The 18097-nt window shown below is 32.7% G+C and overlaps 2 protein-coding genes across 4 annotated transcripts in view; both read left to right on the top strand.

Annotated features, from left to right (window-relative positions):
* LOC111699155 (uncharacterized) overlaps window positions 1–3181 on the top strand; it is a 6431-nt gene extending 3250 nt beyond the window's left edge. Inside the window, exons 6-11 of the mRNA XM_023469749.1 lie at window positions 828–869; window positions 1095–1185; window positions 1576–1733; window positions 2038–2125; window positions 2559–2659; window positions 3009–3181. Of these exons, the coding sequence (XP_023325517.1) occupies window positions 828–869; window positions 1095–1185; window positions 1576–1733; window positions 2038–2125; window positions 2559–2659; window positions 3009–3168 (640 nt within the window). The 3' untranslated portion in view covers window positions 3169–3181. The remainder of the gene's footprint in view (window positions 1–827; window positions 870–1094; window positions 1186–1575; window positions 1734–2037; window positions 2126–2558; window positions 2660–3008) is intronic.
* Window positions 3182–3632: 451 nt separating this feature from the next.
* On the top strand, window positions 3633–18097 carry LOC111699138 (kynureninase). Of its 3 annotated transcripts, XM_023469721.1 has the most exons (15): window positions 3633–3805; window positions 4495–4613; window positions 5715–5777; window positions 6250–6334; window positions 7367–7431; window positions 10837–10915; window positions 11608–11721; window positions 12610–12753; window positions 13378–13581; window positions 14849–15065; window positions 15599–15657; window positions 16020–16083; window positions 16654–16732; window positions 16979–17045; window positions 17466–18097. In XM_023469721.1, the coding sequence occupies exons 7-15, from the start codon at window positions 11612–11614 to the stop codon at window positions 17632–17634; spliced, it is 1113 nt and encodes a 370-aa protein (XP_023325489.1). In that variant the 5' UTR covers window positions 3633–3805; window positions 4495–4613; window positions 5715–5777; window positions 6250–6334; window positions 7367–7431; window positions 10837–10915; window positions 11608–11611; the 3' UTR covers window positions 17635–18097. The 3 variants fall into 3 exon arrangements, with proteins under 3 accessions (XP_023325489.1, XP_023325488.1, XP_023325487.1); XM_023469720.1 differs by lacking the exons at window positions 3633–3805; window positions 4495–4613; window positions 5715–5777; window positions 6250–6334; window positions 7367–7431 and adding an exon at window positions 9663–10188 and having other exon boundaries at window positions 16979–17042; window positions 17463–18097; XM_023469719.1 differs by lacking the exons at window positions 3633–3805; window positions 4495–4613; window positions 5715–5777; window positions 6250–6334; window positions 7367–7431 and adding an exon at window positions 9673–10188.

The following is an 18097-nucleotide window of genomic DNA, read 5'->3' as shown; positions in this document are numbered from 1 at the left end:
GGGGGGGGGGGGGTCACAACGTCTATTGTAAAACTGACCCCCCTTTCTCTTTCTCTCGACCCCCAGTCTTTAAAATATATTTTGAATGAGTTTTCCATGTCCCCCCCACGTTGTAGTATTTTAGGGGATCATGGGGGGTGGGGGAGGAGTGACTGGTTTTAGTCATACTACTCCTCTTTCATGTTGATAATGTACAATGTAATGAATATATTTTTTTTTATTTACAAGTATCAATTTTAGTTTGCATTAATATATAATGATTTTAATTTATAATTACTTTTCCAGTTCATATATTTATCATCCTTCAATTTCGCAGTATCATGCGTACATTTAAAAGCTTATAGTGTACACAGGTTACATATAGGAGACGTAATGACTATTGCCAAAAAAAATGCTTGATGATCATTTTAGGTACCTTTACCTGACAGGTCAAATAATGAGTTTTTGGTGGAATTTTTCTTGTCTGGTTCGTTGGATCCATAATTTACCAGATTCTAAATTCAATATAGAACTGGGATGTATATGTATTGCAGTAACCCGTCCATAGGCTGATGATGAAGGATTCTTCCAAGGCCTTCTACGAAAGTAGAACCTAACCATTTCAAAAATGCTTAATGGCTTTTTTTACACACAATTACGACGGATTTTTGATAATCTAGATCTGATAAATATATATATTTTAATGACAATTAATAAAAGAAGATGCTTGCTCAAGTATTTGTTTGGTTTCAAATTCGTTCATACAATACCCATTTTAAGGATTTTGACGGATATTACCATTTTTTTTGTTGGATCTTGGAATTTTCTTTATTGTCTCGATGATTTAGGCACAGTCGGTTTGTCAAAGAGGATGCATCAATCCTTTTAAGGTAAACATTTGTATTTTTTTTGGGGGGGGGGGAAGAAACAGAAAATGTCAGAGGTTTGATTGATTTGCCTTGTCATTAGACATATTATAAAGTCATTTTATAGACAACCCCACCTGCCACAATAAGCATTTAAAAGTTAAAGAGTAAAGATATACTATGTCAGCTTTTAAATTCTGTACATACATGATATCAAAATTTGATATGAAGGATCATAATTTAATTTAGGAGTTTGGAAAATCTGAAGGAGTTCTCCTTTCTAGACGAGAGAAGGTGTCTGCTACGGGTCCCTTGGGGAGAAGGAGGTGTTGGGGAAAAAGTAAGAATTAAATTGTAAATTTTCAGCCCAGGGGTGTATATTTTCTTGAAAAATAAATTCCCCCCTCTTGATAATCTTCATGAAATAAAACTTAAATGTCCAATTTTTAATATTTCAAGAATCATTCCCGCGGGGGAGAGGTATAATTCTTAAAATTATTTATTCCCGTGTCACCCAATATGTTACCTTCGGGCCAATGCAAACTTTGCCTAATATTCAATTCTAAATAGGAATTCTGTTTTAAACCCCCCTTTATTTGTCCGGATTGCTTTCAAGAAATCCCCAACAGTTCTTAGGATGCAGTTTATGGATATTTTTTTATCTTTGGTTCAAGATCTCCTTATTTTTTATTGAGATCTTAACAAATATGTTATAATCCATTTTTTTAAGGTATTTGCCTACTCAACCTTTAAGACTGCCATCAAGCAGCACGAGAAGAAAATGGAAGAGGAAAAGAGGAAACTGAGGATGCGCAAGGAAAAAGTTGACGGAGATCAGGAGGAGGATAAGGGAACAAGCAGTTCATCACTTTTGGCTACAAGTCTTAGGTAAACTCAAGGAGGTACTTTGACACGGTAATATTAGGTTCATGGTAGCATGTAGGTGGTAATATGGTAGACAGCACGTTATAGGTATTTGATACAATGTATAGGGAGCTAGTTGAAGTAAATACGAGCTCTTAACTCCCTTTTTCATTATGTAGGGAGCTAACTATTAACTATTAAACAATATTTAGTGAGCTAACTTTATAGGTCCTTGATTTCTCTTTTTCTTTATTTTGGAAGATAGCCGTAGTACAGCCCCACTTGATCCTATTTAGGGAGCTAACTAACTCCTATAAACAACATTTAGGGAGATTACTGTCGTGGATAGGAGCTTAAAACCACACTACCTTCTAGAATCGGCTCCACAGCTTCAGAGGTTGTCAATTGCTTGGCAGGTTTGCGCTCAACATTTGATATCATATTTACTGATTTATATCTTAAGTTAATGTTATTAAAAATGATATTTTTATATTTAATGAGAATGTTTACAGTAACGATTGATATTGATACTAACACTGAATATTAAATACTGATTTCTCATTTCTCATTTCTCATTTCTCATTTCTCATTTCTCATTTCTCATTTCTGATTTCTGATTTCTGATTTCTGATTTCTGATTTCTGATTCTGATTCTGATTCTGATTCTGATTCTGATTCTGATTTCTGATTCTGATTCTGATTCTGATTCTGATTCTGATTCTGATTCTGATTCTGATTCTGATTCTGATTCTGATTCTGATTCTGATTCTGATTCTGATTCTGATTCTGATTCTGATTCTGATTCTGATTCTGATTCTGATTCTGATTCTGATTCTGATTCTGATGCAGGAGGAGCTTTGCTACCAATTGGACCGAAGATTTAACCGTGATTGGTTCTCTGAAATGATAAGGAAACCGTCCTGGGTTATCCTTGCTAACAAGCTCACAAGGTGACAATTATATTAAGTTTTTATCCTTTTAATACTGGAAAGATTTGTTCTAACCACACATTGTTCTAGTAAAATACGCCAAAATGCATAATCTAAAATGTATATTTTGAATATGGGCTGTGAATGATTTTAATTAAAAACGTTCATGATCATTGAACACTAGGTGGGATGGGTATTTTAAAATCCAGCTAATTTACTAAAAAAAATTGTGAATACAATGATTGAATAATTGCCTTAGAAATTACAAGATATAGTGTTTCGGAGCCGTTTAATATTTTTTTAGTAAATTAAGATTTTTCCTGTTTTTCTGAGTTGAAGGATTGGAAATAATCCTCGTCTCCTTGTCAAGGTTGGATATATCCTTCCCCGCCAGCTACAGCTGTAACACCTACGGTCTACCCCTTCGAGATTACACGGAGCTCATGAAGAACCTGGAGAACCTAACTTCGCTCAGACTTGTCGGAGCCAAGACAGACGAACCCTTCCCTCTTCTTCCTACTCTAAAGTAAGCAAAATTCACCAGATTTTTTATTACAAATACATTTAATACATTTAATACATTTAATACATTTAATACATTTAATACATTTAATACATTTAATACATTTTATACATTTAATACATTTAATACATTTAATACATTTAATACATTTAATACATTTAATACATTTAATACATTTAATACATTTAATACATTTAATACTGGATGGGATTGGAAAAGGAGGCACTAACCCTCTAGGACAATTAAGAGTAGACACATTTTTAAAGCCCATGGCTTTTACTGAATATTTAAAGGTCTTAGCTATATCGCTAGGGTACTTTCTACTTAAATATTGTTTATGTATTACTAAAACAATTATGATATATATGTGAATGCTTATTGGGGTAAATGATCATTTTTTAGAAAAATTTTAAAACCGGAATTAAATTTAAAAAAGAGATTTTAATAAATAAACCTGTGGTCATCAAGAAATTAATAAATTATTTTTTATGGATATTTTTAGATTTCATTTTCTGGATGAGCTGGCGAGTCTTGGAGCTCATCCAACCTTGACTCAGAGTATTGGAACCTATATGCCGGGACTAACGGAGCTAGTTCTTCAACCTCAATCAGTCAACTGCTATACTGGACTCAATTCTGCACAGGTAATTTACAATTGGATTTGGATTTGGATTGGCTTTGATTGGATTTGATTGGATTTGATTGGATTTGATTGGATTTAATTGGATTTAATTGGATTTAATTGGATTTGATTGGATTTGATTAGATTTGATTGGATTTGATTTGGTTGGATTTGGTTGGATTTGATTGGATTGGATTTGAATGGATTTGATTGGATTTGATTAGATTTGATTTGATTTGATTTGATTAGATTGGATTTGATTGGATTTGATTGGATTTGATTTGGTTGGATTTGATTGGATTTGATTGGATTTGATTGGATTTGATTGGATTTGATTGGATTTGATTGGATTTGATTGGATTTTATTTTATTTGATTGGATTTGATTTGATTTGATTGGATTTGATTTGATTGGATTTGATTTGATTTGATTTGGTTGGATTTGATTGGATTGGATTTGATTGGATTGGATTTGATTGGATTTGATAGGATTTGATAGGATTTGATTGGATTTGATTGGATTTGATTGGATTTGATTTGATTTGATTTGATTGGATTTGATTGGATTTGATTTGATTGGATTTGATTTGATTGGATTTGGTTGGATTTGACTGGATTTGGTTGGATTTGATTGGACTTGATTGGACTTGATTGGATTTGGTTTGGATTTGGTTTGGTTTGGATTTTGATATATTTACTAATACTATTTTAGTTGCAAAAGCTAAGTGTACTGCATGAGTTGAAGAAATTATCTCTCCCCCTCTCCGTACAGGACTGTACAAGCAATATGCCTGAGGTTATTTTTGTTCTCAGGCAGTTTAAAGCACTTAGGTAACATCATAAGGGTTATAAAATAAAAACATGACCCCCAGGGAAGGTTTATGGATGATTAAAATTTTTAAATGTTGCCTCCAACAAAATCACTTCAACGTTTTTTTTCTGTCAGATATAATTGAAACAAATCTTCGATAAAATTAAATTAATCCAAGGACGTATGAAGTTGTTTATAGTTTACATTAAGGATCTATCTATTGATACCCCTGATTAAAGAGTGGGGGGTAAGGGACTGTAAGCGTGACACTTCATGCACAGATAGCAATGCAAGATTTAAAAAGTTACCTTAAACACCTTAATCTGATAAATAATGTGGAAGATACCGTCGTTTTTCTGACTCGAAATCTGATATCTGATTTCTTCTTTGTTTCTTATAAGCAAGAAAGTCACGTGGCAGAGTAACCACTAATGAAAAAAAACACTTAACAGTTTTAAGAAACAAAAACATGCATTTGTAATTCATAATTGAACAGACAACGCTTTTGAGGGTATAGATGTAAATCGGGCATTGCCATTTTTGCATGGAGGGTTACGTGAACTCACGCATACAGTCCCTGAAATAAGTAATTTTTTAATAGGAAAAGACAATCTAATAACATTTCTTCTAGGTAACCGCCAAAAAAGTCCTTGGAAAAAAAGTTTCCAGAAAAAAGTTCAAAAATTTCACACTAAAAAAGTCCCGTGGAAAAAAGTCCTTTTATTAAAAAGTCTCCGGAAATAAAGTCCTACCAATTCGAGACTTTATTTTGTAGGACTTTTTTTCTGGCTCCAATATGATTGTATACAAAAAAGTCCTCGGAAAAAAGTCCTCTAACAAGTGAAAATGCATGATTCACAATGGAAAAAAATTCCTGGTTTTTCTAGGTTTTTCTTTTCCTCGGATTTATTTTCTTCAGGATTTTTTTTTCCTGAGATCTTATTTCCTGAGACTTTATTGGCAGCCCCCATACTATTTTAGGAAAAAAAGTCCCAGGAATCCAAAACACAGGACATTATTTCCAGTGAAAATTCGGACTTTTTTTCCAAAGTTTTTATTTCCAGGTTTTTTTCCAGAAACTTTTTTTCCCGGGACTTTCTTACATAGATTCTTTCTTGTAGGTATCTTGAACTATCCTGGGGAACTGTGACGGATTATCATATTGTGGGTCGGCATAACATCAGGTTCTTTATGTTCTTTATGTCAACATAGTTTTAATATTTTGCTATCTTCATTTCAACATGAGACCTTCTTACATCGCTTTCATCAATCATTTTTCCCCTTGTTTTTAATTTTTCAATATATTTTAGTCATAGTTTTTATTTTGATGATTTTTTACTTACTGTTTTTATTATTATCCCAGAGGGGAGAGTTTAAGTTATATCTGCTTAAATACGATATTCAAAACAAAGCCCGGGGGGGGGGGTGAAAAATTAGACATCAAACACCCTCAAAAAGTATTCGCGCTCTAACATACCTATAAACTTCTGTGGAGAAAACTATTTTCAAAACAGGAGGGGGGTGGTAATGATTTTTAAAGAAAATATACACCCCTGACTGGAGTCTTGTGATTTGATTTGATAATATTTATCGTTTCCCTGATACATTTTTTTTTCTGTTATTTATCTTTTCTAGTTTCTAACTTCCTTGATTTAGTTTCATGATGTCCTGGCTGTACATGGCGCTAGGGTCACAGAACGTGAATATTCATCTCACATTATCATACAAGCATAACCAGGAGGTAGCGATTTTATTTTATCAAGGAACCAGGTTTAAGACATGTAAAAAGCTCTTCGCTCATATATTTATATTTTAGCTATCGCTGGCCAAACGGCTGGACCAAATTGGCGGATTTTGTTTAAGAAACCCATAATTTTTCGAAATTCGAATTTTTTTTTCAAAATTGTTTTTAAAATTTGACGGCCCATAGCACTTCAAATGGTTTAATATATTTCTTGAACAATCATCCTTTTTCTAACCTCGCAAATAATTATCTTTCTCCAATATGCTAATGCATCGATATATATTTTTAAAAATTCCCGGTGGGGGGGGGTGGGGTGAAAAATTGAACACCTGAAGCTAAAAAGGAAGTGTTTTCATCCTTTTTGATACTTTTTATCCAAAAATTTATTTTCACCAGCGGAAAACTCGTAAATTAATTTCTCCGCTCCTTGCAACATACTTATTATATATGGGGGGGGGGGGAAGTTTGGTGTTCAAGTCCGCTTTTCTTCACCCCACCTATAGTAAAAAATCTTACCCCCCCTTTTTGGAAAAAATTTGGTAAATTCCCCTACAGGGAAAATTTTACACCGCCCCCCCTTTTCTTGAAAGAAATTAATAATTTCTCCTAAAGGGAAAATTGAGACACTCCCCCTTTTTGAAAGTATTTGATGAATTCCCCTACAGGGAAAATTGAGACCCCCTTTTTTTAAATATTTGTTAAATTCCCTTACAGGGAAAATTGAGATCTCCCTTTTGAAAATATTTGATAAATTCCCCTACAGGGAAAATTGAGATCCCCCTTTTTTGAAATATTTGATAAATTCCCCTACAGGGAAAATTGAGATTCCTCCGTTTTTGAAAATATTTGTTAAATTCCCTACAAGGAAAATTTCTTTGGTTGGAATGAACAAAATTTCCAGTTCTTCACGTCATTCCTAAAGGAATCTGGAAGTTTCTCTAAAAAGGCCCAACAAGAGAACTAGTTATTTTATGTTTACATATTGTTTTGGCCTTAACTGTTATCATTCTTTTCATTTATTTGTTTTAGGAATATTTAAACCCTGTTTACTTCATGTGCTAGGCTGCTGACTAGGTTCCTGCATCAGAGTGAAGGTTTTTTGTATTCTTTTCCATATTCATGTTGTAATTCTTGGGGTTTTTTTGGTCGTTTATGTCGTATTTTTTTTAAGTTGTAATTCTTGTTTTTTGGTATTTTATGTCGTGTTTTTTTTAAGTTGTAGTTCTTGTTTTTTTATTCGTTCGCCTGGTAACTTTTTTTTGTGTATTACGTTGGAATTGTATCTTTCAATATTTTAAAACTGTTAATCTTCAAGTAAAGTTGGTGTACCGAGTACCGACCATAAACAGGTGGGCTCTTATTTGAAAGTTTTGTTTTGACACACAACTTGAAGTTTAAAATTTAAATTTTGTAATTATGTGATTTGAAGTTATAAATAACATGACCTGGGGAACTTTAGGAACAGAGAAGTTTCTTTTCAAGTCCATATATTGTTATTTTGAAACATATTAAACCTGTAATCTCGGATATTTTTCTCTAATCATTTTGTTATTGTTATTGTTAATATGGCATTGTATTGTATATATATGATTCCAGAATGGAATTAAAATAATTTGATTTCTTGTAAAATCGCATTGTAATACTTACAGCGTAAATGTAAATTAAATGTTCTACACTTTTCAATTTTTCACCAAACTCTTGTTATTATCTATTTCCTATGCCCAAGTGAAATAAATTTTTTTTTCGTTAATTTTTTATTTTTAAAATTGTATGGCTGAATTTAGCATGTGGTTAAAAGGCTGTTTGTTGACTGTTTTTTCTTTGCAAACAAGTTTCGCATTTCGTTCGCTCGCAAAAAATAAAAAATTTTCGCTTTTTTCGCGAAATTTCGATTCAAACTGTTTCGCGAAATTATCAACCTTTACATGAGCCCTTTTGTACTCCAATACACACACATTTTCGTGAATTATATATACGTATATAGAACGGTAGAAGTGAAAGACAGTTTTCGTGAATTATATATACGTATATAGAACGGTAGAAGTGGTAGACAGTGATCTTCAATATAAAGAGGGACTGTTGACAAAATTTTATATGTCCCTCAACTTAAAAACTGACATGCCTTGTTCATAATGGCACCCTTCAAACCTTTTTTTATATTATAATAAAGGAAATTTTCGTCGTTTCCATTCGCAAATTATTTTTATAACGAAACCAAAATCATAATTTTTTAACTAGCAAAAACGAGAAAAAATAATTATTTTTGCTAAGACAGAAATTTCCATGCCACACTATAAATACAAGGATACTTGAAATTACCATTTATTACTGTTCAGGAAAACATTTTTGGATAAAGAGGAAGCAAAAGATATGAACATTTTCCTTGAATTTATTTTATAACAAAACACCTAATTGTACAAATACATCAACGTCATACTTTTGAGACCAAATTATGAAGATACTATCTAAGTCACAATTCTAGAAAAATCCTCAATTTGGAGACATGCTTATGTCTAAGACACATTCTAAGTCACGATAAAACCACACTTTTGTGATCAAATCATGTCTGAGAAGCATTCTAAGTCATAACTTTGTCAAAGACTTATTTAAATGCACAACTATGACTAAGACTCATTCTAAGTCACCATTTAAAGACAAACTCCTAAGATAATTATGTCTAAGACACTTTTCTAAGGCACAACTTTAAGACGCATTTTAAGTCACAATTCCACCTCAAACCCATTTCTAAGTCTATATAGAATCAAGCATAACTGATTAAATCGAATATTAAACACTAAAAATTTAGTTTCCTTATATTCATGATTCCCTGCAACTGTAAACTAGTTCCTTAATGTGTTAAATCACAAAATAATTAATAAACCATTTAAAGACAAGGCTGAAGACATAAATTGTCGTATAATTTAGAGTTTTCAGTCGTCTTAGTAAGTAACCCTGTAGAAATATTCCTATTTCTTCAAACACAAGTTTTGGATGTTTTGTATAAGAGGGAGAACAGGTGGGTTTGATGAAAAGGATAAGGATGGATTCAGGTTTGGTAATTATTTTCTAAACTTGAAATTCTTGTCAGTTCACATCATGCAGTTCTCTAGATAGTTTCTTTCCAACTTTTTCTCAATCAATAAGAAATATTAATTCAGAAATAACTTGTTGAAACCTTATAAATCAGCACAATGTCAATACACTAACCTTTCTCCATGTGTACAGGGTTATTCACTAATTCACTTTAATGACCAAATAAAATTTTATTAATATTACTATCTAAAGGTTGAGTTTGCACTTATGTTTTTAGTTTTGAAAGGGTATGAAAGGTTGTTTAGTTGTTTCTGAAGTCTCATCCTTTGTGGGTAACATGCAGAAATAACTAGTTTAAATTATGTGTAATTTCACAAAAACTAAACAAATTCTGCAGTTACAGTTTGCATTTGACAGTGCAATCCTTAAATGGAATTTGTATAATAGAATTGAGTCTTTGCCACAAACTCTGATTTTCTAATCTCAACATCTTAGCAATCCAATGTTTAAGATCTTAGATATTTCAAACTATGAATTCTGTTAGACCAAATACTCTAAGTTTAAGATGTTAAATGAGCACACTATCAGGATGCAAAGATACAGGGATGAGAAAATTTGAATTTATGGCAAAGGCATAATTCCTTCAGGGACCTAAAGTTTAAAAATGTCTACGCCTAAAGCTGCACTTGAGAAGATAGGTGCTCCCCTGGGTGTTAGTATTGACTCCCTGGATTTTGCTGAACTAATGGATAAACAGGATGTGTTGGCGGAGACAAGGAAGCTCTTCGTTATTCCTAAACTTGGAACTATTCCTTGCGGTCAGTTTAACCTGGGATATGAGCTCATGTATTGCGGGAAGTAGTTGAACTATCTTGACGTAGTTGAACCACTACTCTTCAACTTGCACGAAATATAAGTGGTTCAATTTTGTTTACGTAATACGTAGTTCATCTACTTCTTACTTTTTATGAAATCTGGACCCTAGGTTTTACTACAGCTTAATCTACAGGGTGTCCCAATAAACATGGGAATTGCATGAGTGACTATTTTAATATGTCTTTGCAAAATATTTTTTGATTTTGTTTGGTAATGCATATCAGGGAACAGCTGTTGTCCGTTTATATTTCGTTTAGTTTAGAATTTGTTTCTTTATGTTTATGTTGCTTTTGTATTTGTTTCTTGGTTGTAAGCATCATATCAACGTTTTGCAGAAAACCATTACATTCTCTTACCATTTACATTAAATATATCTTTAGCATACGTGTTATTTAGGACACCCTCTGTATCAATGAGAGTTATAGATCTAAGGAAAGTTTGATAGGGTTAAAGACAGTTCAGGAACTGTATAGTTCCAATGTAAATAATTATAAAAACTTTAAACAAACCCCTGTAGCAGAGAAGGAGGACCGGGTCTGAGCAATCACTTTTTTATTAAATTTTGTTTATTTGTAATAAAAACTATTTAGAGACTATCGGAGATCCGGAGCAGGATTGTGTTTATCTCCTTGGGAACAGTCTTGGCCTTAAACCTAGAAAAGCAGATAAGTAAGTTAGGAACAGTCTTGGTCTTTAACATATATAGAATAGCAGATAAGTAAGTTAGGAACAGTCTTGGTCTTAAACCTAGAGGAGCAGATAAGTAAGTTAGGAACAGTCTTGGTCTTAAACCTAGATGAACAGATAAGTAAGTTAGGAACAGTCTTGGTTTCAAACCTAAAAGAGCAGATAAGTAAGTTAGGAAGACCTTGGTTTCAAACCTAGAAGAGCAGATAAGTAAGTTAGTAACAGTCCTGGTCTTAAACCTAGAACAGATAAGTAAGTTAGGAACAGTCTTGGTCTTAAACCATAAGTAAGTTAGGAACTGTCTTGGTCTTAAACCTAGAAGAGCAGATAAGTAAGTTAGTAACAGTCCTGGTCTTAAACCTAGAACAGATAAGTAAGTTAGGAACAGTCTGGGTCTTAAACCATAAGTAAGTTAGGAACAGTCTTGGTCTTAAACCTAGAAGAGCAGATAAGTAAGTTAGGAACAGTCTTGGTTTCAAACCTAGAAGAGCAGATAAGTAAGTTAGGAACAGTCTAAATTTTAAGCCTTTAAGGCAAAAGTAACTGAGCATATCAAATCATTAAAGATTTTTAAGTAAAACTTTAATCATGTAGGGTAATAATTAAATTTAAAAATTAGAATATATTTTGGAATATCTCGATATATACTTTCAATCGCAAATCTTGATATTAAGGTATATGGCTGAACAGTTGGATGCCTGGGGAAATAAGGGCATTTTCATGCACACTAGTGGTAGAGTACCAGCAGCATACGCTGACGACCAGCCAGCTAAACATATTATAGCCAGGTATTGTATTTATATTATATATATACAGGTAGAGTACCAGCAGCATACGCTGACGACCAGCCAGCTAAACATATTATAGCCAGGTATAGTATATATAATATATATATATAGGAAGAGTTCTAGCAGCATACGCTGACCAGCCAGTTTAACAGATAAACAGGTATTATATATATAATTTGCTTGTCTGTCTATCTGTGTGTATCCAATAAACGTTAAAACGGCTGAACCGATCGGGCCCAAATTTTGTGTGTGAACTCACATGACCCCAGGGAATGTTTATAGATGATCAAAATTTCAAAAAGTAGCCTTTAACTTTTTTGTTAATGTTTTAAAATGCATAAAGAGAGAAAATGTTCACAATTGAAAAAAAGAAGGGTGAAATACATATATATACAGGTAAAGTATCAGTGGCATAAGCTGACCAGCCAGCTAAAAATATTATAGCTAGGTACCCGTCTCTAGATCGTAAATAATACAAATTCAGGGTGTGTTATATATTGTCATTTTCAATTAAATTAATAAAACTTTGAGAAATGAAGACGACTGTTAGACTGTTAAGATTTTAAATAGTCCAATGAGTAAGCGCATTTCACTTGATAAGTTGATTTTCAAGCTACTGGCGGAACTATTTGATTTTTATCAACATCAAATAAACATTAGATTCTACAACGTCGTCTTCCTATTCAACAGTTTTCAAGCTACTGGCGAAACTATTTGATTTTATCAACATCAAATAAACATTAGATTCTACAACGTCGTCTTCCTATTAAACAGTTTTCAACCTACTGGCGAAACTATTTGATTTTATCAACATCAAATAAACATTTGATTCTACAACGTCGTCTTCCTATTCAACAGTTTTCTGTGTCTCACTGTAACTGATTTTAGTATTGTTGGAGCAGCTGATGAATCTGAGGTTGGAATAATGAACGGGTTGACCGTCAACCTTCATCTTCTTATGCTGGCCTTCTATAAACCCCAGGGAACCAGGAACAAGATTATTATTGAAGATCATGCTTTTCCATCAGACAGGTTACAAATTTAATTTTTTGGTTTTTTCCTTTCATGAAAAGAAACTGATTACTCGCCCCAACCTAATTTTTTTATCCTTTAATCTTTGCAACCTAATGTTGTAGACCTTTGAAATATCAAACTACAAATTTGCGATTCAAATATCAAGTTGCAAATATACAGGAATTATTATTTAGAGTTTGAGTTGATCATTCTTTCTTCAAGAATATCGAAGAGATTTCTTTATCCCCTTCAAAGAACGTTTTCGGATTTTTTAAGAAACTGCAAGCGCAGTTTCAAGTGACCATCCATGCAATTAACAAATACGATTCACAAAGCTTTGTCTGATCAAGTATGAATTATATATGAATGTTTATAATTTTCAATCAGGGCTTCTCTACAAAAGTGACTTGTGCATTTCTACTGCATAAATAAACACTTTCAAACCTCATAAAACTACAATTTCTTCCAAACTTTTGACCAGATAAAGGTTTCAAAGGTAACGTTGTGAATCGGGCATTGACATCTTTGCATGGAGGTCCACTTGAAATTACGAGTACACTCCCTTGAACAGTAAACAAATTATTTGAAACTTTATGAACTTTATAAAAACCAAAAATTAGTATTTTTTGCAAATTATTCTAGATATGCTGTTAAATCCCTGATGAGGGTCCTGGGAGTGTCTGAGGATCAGTTGATTATGCTCCGGCCCCGGGAGGGAGAGTATATTCTCCAGACTCAAGATATACTCAAGGTTATCGAGGTTGAGAAGGATAATCTTGCTCTGATTATGCTTCCTGGAGTTCAGTATTATACAGGACAGAAACTTGACATGGAGGCTATAACAAGGTAATTTAAGCAAGGGAGAAAACTACAGGTTCAAGAACATAAACTTGCAGGTCAAAACAAGGGAAAAGGAGAAAACTACAGGTTTAAGAACATAAACTTGCGGGTCAAAACATGAGAAAGGATAAAACTACAGGTTTAAGAACATAAACTTGCAGGTCAAAACAAGGGAAAAGGGAAAACTACAGGTTTAAGAACATAAACTTGCAGGTCAAAACAAGAGTAAAGGAGAAAACTACAGGTTTAAGAACATAAACTTGCAGGTCAAAACAAGAGAAAAGGAGAAAACCACAGGTTTAAGAATACAAACGTGCTGGACAAAACAAGAGAAAAAGAGAAAACAACAGTTTTAAGAACATAAACTTGCAGGTCAAAACAAGAGAAAAGGAGAAAACTACAGGTTTAAGAACATAAACTTGCTGGGCAAAACAAGAGAAAAGGAGAAAACTACAGGTTTAAGAACATTAACTTGCAGGTCAAAACAAGAGAAAAGGAGAAAACTACAGGTTTAAGAATATTAACCTGCNTTATTGGAATAAACTACAGGTTTAAGAACATAAACTTGCTGGTCAAAACAAGAGAAAAGGAGAAAACTACAGGTTTAAGAACATTAACTTGCAGGTCAAAACAAGAGAAAAGGAGAAAACTACAGGTTTAAGAACATTAACCTGCAGGTCAAAACAAGAGAAAAGGAGAAAATATTTGAGTAATTTTAAAATTTCTTAGACATCTTTCTTAACACGTGGGACCTTTGAAATTTCGTTCTCAATAGATTAAAGCTGTACAGAAGGACATAGTTAGGAATTAGTATTTACCTGGTTTGGGGTTTTAGGAGAAGTTCTCAGAAGTTTCGTATATTTTAAAATTATTAATGCTCTTAAAGTTTGCTTTTGTTACACTCTGTAAAATTTTGACTTTCAGGGTTTATGAAAACAATGCTTAACCTTAAAAAAGGAGCTCTATTGGTAAAATTATCTTTTTTTTTAAATGTTTAATGTACAGCGAGACCTTGAAAACTGTGGATTAGGAAGCCGATTTAAATAAAAAATATGTGTATTTGATGATGTTACAAAGAAAATAGTTTACTTGTGACTTACGAGATCACGTATTCAGTAAAATGGGGCTGTTCACACCATGCATAATGGCTGTGTCATACATTGGACTATTCAAAGTTATAACTTGAGTCTAAAAGTTTTTTTCCTATTCCATAGTTTTCTGGTTCTCACTGTATTGTGTTTTATATTTCTAAATATTTATTTTGATTGTACAGGGTTGCAGTTGACCTGGATATAAGGATAGGATGGGATCTAGCTCATGCAGTTGGTAATATACAACTCAAGATGCATGAGTGGGGAGCAGATTTTGCAGTTTGGTGTTCATACAAGTACTTGAACTCCGGAGCTGGAGGTATATCTGGAGTTTTCTTTCATAATAAACATCATAACAATCCTCCATCTCATCTACAGGGCTGGTGGAGCAATAAACAGGTGATGGAGAATAGTTTTATTGCATCCAGGACTGTTAGCGAATGTTTTAGTGACCCCCTCCCCCACCATTTAAAGAGTTTCATGCACAATTTACAACAGTGCCTCTGGAACTTTCGTTTGATGAAGAAATCTTTGAATATCATACTGTTTTTTTTACATAATTTGTGATAGAAAATGTTGAAAGTTGAATTTTAATTTCTATCAGAAAGAGCGCCGCGAAAATATAGTAAATATTGATTATTTAAAACCCCAACCACTTTATCGTAACTTCGAGATATGTCTTTTAGTTGGCTTTCATAAATGAGAAAATTTCAAAGAATTTAAATTTATTCAATAACTTTTCTAAAACTTACATTCAAACTAAATAGAATCAAGACTGATCCTGAACACGCAGCAGAAAACTGTGTCCTTAAAAGCATGCTTAAAAAAGATTCCTTTTGAAAATAAATCACAAAGAAGTTATAGCACTTTGCGTATTCTTGGAATTTCTCTTAATAAATAAATATTATTTTTTTAATTTTTCATTGATTTAGGAGACACGATTCGAGATGAGAGAGATAATCGATGCAAGTGTCGGAGCTGAAACATTTAGGGATATAATCTTTTTCAATTTTATTTATAATGGAACAAAGGAGTTCAGTCTTTTCCACAAACTCTAATGTTCTATACATTTTTGCAACCTGATGTCGTAGACCTTAGATATTTCAAACTTTGCATTCTGTTAGATAAAATAATCTTTGAAATATCAAAGGTTTACACCATCAGGATGAAAAGATAAAGGGATTAGAAAATTTGAGTCAGTGGCAAAGATTCAAATTATTTTGAAAACTTTGATTCCTGATTTAACCAGAATTAAAAGAATTGACGCAAATAAAAATGTACGTTCAAAATTAAATTAAAAATCAAATTTTCAAATTACGTTTTCAATTTTTTGATGAAAAGATTTGTGTCTAGGTTGTGTAATCCTCCTCCTTGGTTAGCTGCTCTTCATCTTGCAAGCCTAGAGATATTCAAGGAGGTTCAATCTTTTAGCTTGGATACAGGGTGATCCAATAAGCATGACAGTTATAAACACGACTTAAAAATCGTCTGAATATTTCTGATATCTATCTAATATAAAAGTGTGTATCGAAAAGTTAAACGGTTTATGTAAAGGGACTGTGTGCGTAATTTCAAGTGACCCTCCATGAAAATATGTCAATTCCTGATTCACAACGGTACCCTTGAAACCTTTAATCAATTGCCGTTTTTCTCAGCTTAAAGGTGTATAATTTTGAAAATTTCTATTTGTTTTCTTTGAGAGAAACCATAATTGTAATTAATTATTGTTGAAAACAATAAGCATGGAGGGTCACTTTAAATTACGCTTACAGTCCCTTTCAGGTTTCCATAATGTGATGGTACCTCCTAAAACGTATAATTCATGCAACATTTTACTGATCCAAACTTTGTTTTTAGATCAATCTTTGATCAAAGACGACCTTCAAGTCGTCGTTCCAGTCTTTAATGTCGGCCTTAGTATATCCCTAATCTCCGTAAATCTTGAACCTTATATCTTTAGAGTCCTAAACCTTGTATCTGTATATAGGTGGGGATGAAGAAAATATTAGAAAAGCAGTTCCTGCTCACTGGATACCTAGAGCACCTTCTAACCTTGAAATTCTCGGGTATCAAACTTTAAACTTAAAAAAAAATCTAAATCATTAAATTTTTTTTATTGTAAAAGTTTTGCTTATGGTTAAAAAAGCAGTAAATCTTTCTTGGGACTTACTCTTAGTCTGAAAATTTTATCATTAGTTTATTTATTTTTAAGTTTAATAATTTAATTAAAACCTCATTTTAAATCTTCATATTTAAGAAATGCTTGTATTAACTGTAGCTTAAAAACATATGATTTAAGTTTATTTTTTAAGATAAATTGGAGATTTTAACGCCTAAGAATCCTGCTGAGAGAGGTTGTCAGTTGTCTCTTGTATTCAGGAAACCAGATTTTAAAACTATTATTGGAATTTTTGAAATCCTTAGTTTTTCCTCAAATCCTATTTTTTTTTTTAATAACGTATAATGAAATATTGTACAGCAGTAACCAGAAAACTGTAGAAAGCTTTGTGTCTTCGTTAATATTAAGGTTTATTAAGGTGATTTGATTTATGTCTAAAATTGTCAAAATCACATTTAATAATAATAAAAATATAGAGTAAAGACTACAATCATTGAACTTTTTTTCTTTGAAATCGCAATTTCTAATTTAGTATCTTAATTTTTTAAAGACCCGGAGTTTTAGTGTTAAAGAATGAATCCATGTGGCTTTTTTGTGGTAACAAAGTTCACCATATACCCACTTTTATTTTTATCAATACCATTAAGATTAAAATATAAAAATCTGGTTGTTGAATGTAGAACTAAGGTTGAGAAGGTGTTTGCTCGGCTCCAGGAGAAAGGTGTTATCTGTGACCTGAGAGGTCAGGTGATGAGGGTTGCTCCGGTACCATTGTACAACACGTACAAGGACGTGTACATGTTTACAAGAATACTTGGAGAAACGTTGTCAGCACAAAATGTTTTGTAAGGGTTGCTAACAGAGGGTGAGGCTTTAACGAAACCCCTAAAATACTTTCTCACGTCCTGCAATCTTACAGCTGCAATAAACCGTGAAGTTAACATGAATAATGATTATCTACAACTACTTACAGGGAAGTTAATGGAATTTTACTTAACCAAGGTTTCCCCAGACCAAGTTTGTCTACAAAACATCCAGAGCGTAGCGTAATTAAAAGTAAAATTTCTATTTTCCCGAAAAATTAATTGTACACAATTATATCGTCTTTCATGGAGAAATGCGCGAATTTTGTCATGACAATTTTGCAGAGTGGGAGGCTATTTTAACATCCCGCTGTTGAGGGAATCATGGGTCGTTAAAGTTGGTTCAAAGGCGTTAAAAAATATCATTCTTTGTGGGTTTCCCTGTATAGTGTCTAGCTATGTATATTCGAACAGGGTTGGATTTATATAAATAAATAGAATTCTTGTTT

The sequence above is a fragment of the Eurytemora carolleeae genome, unplaced genomic scaffold (genome assembly GCF_000591075.1).
Source record: "Eurytemora carolleeae unplaced genomic scaffold, Eaff_2.0 scaffold37, whole genome shotgun sequence".
Taxonomy (NCBI): domain Eukaryota; kingdom Metazoa; phylum Arthropoda; class Copepoda; order Calanoida; family Temoridae; genus Eurytemora; species Eurytemora carolleeae.
The sequence above is the reverse complement of the archived record's forward strand: the minus strand, read 5'-3'. Positions and strand labels throughout refer to the sequence as shown.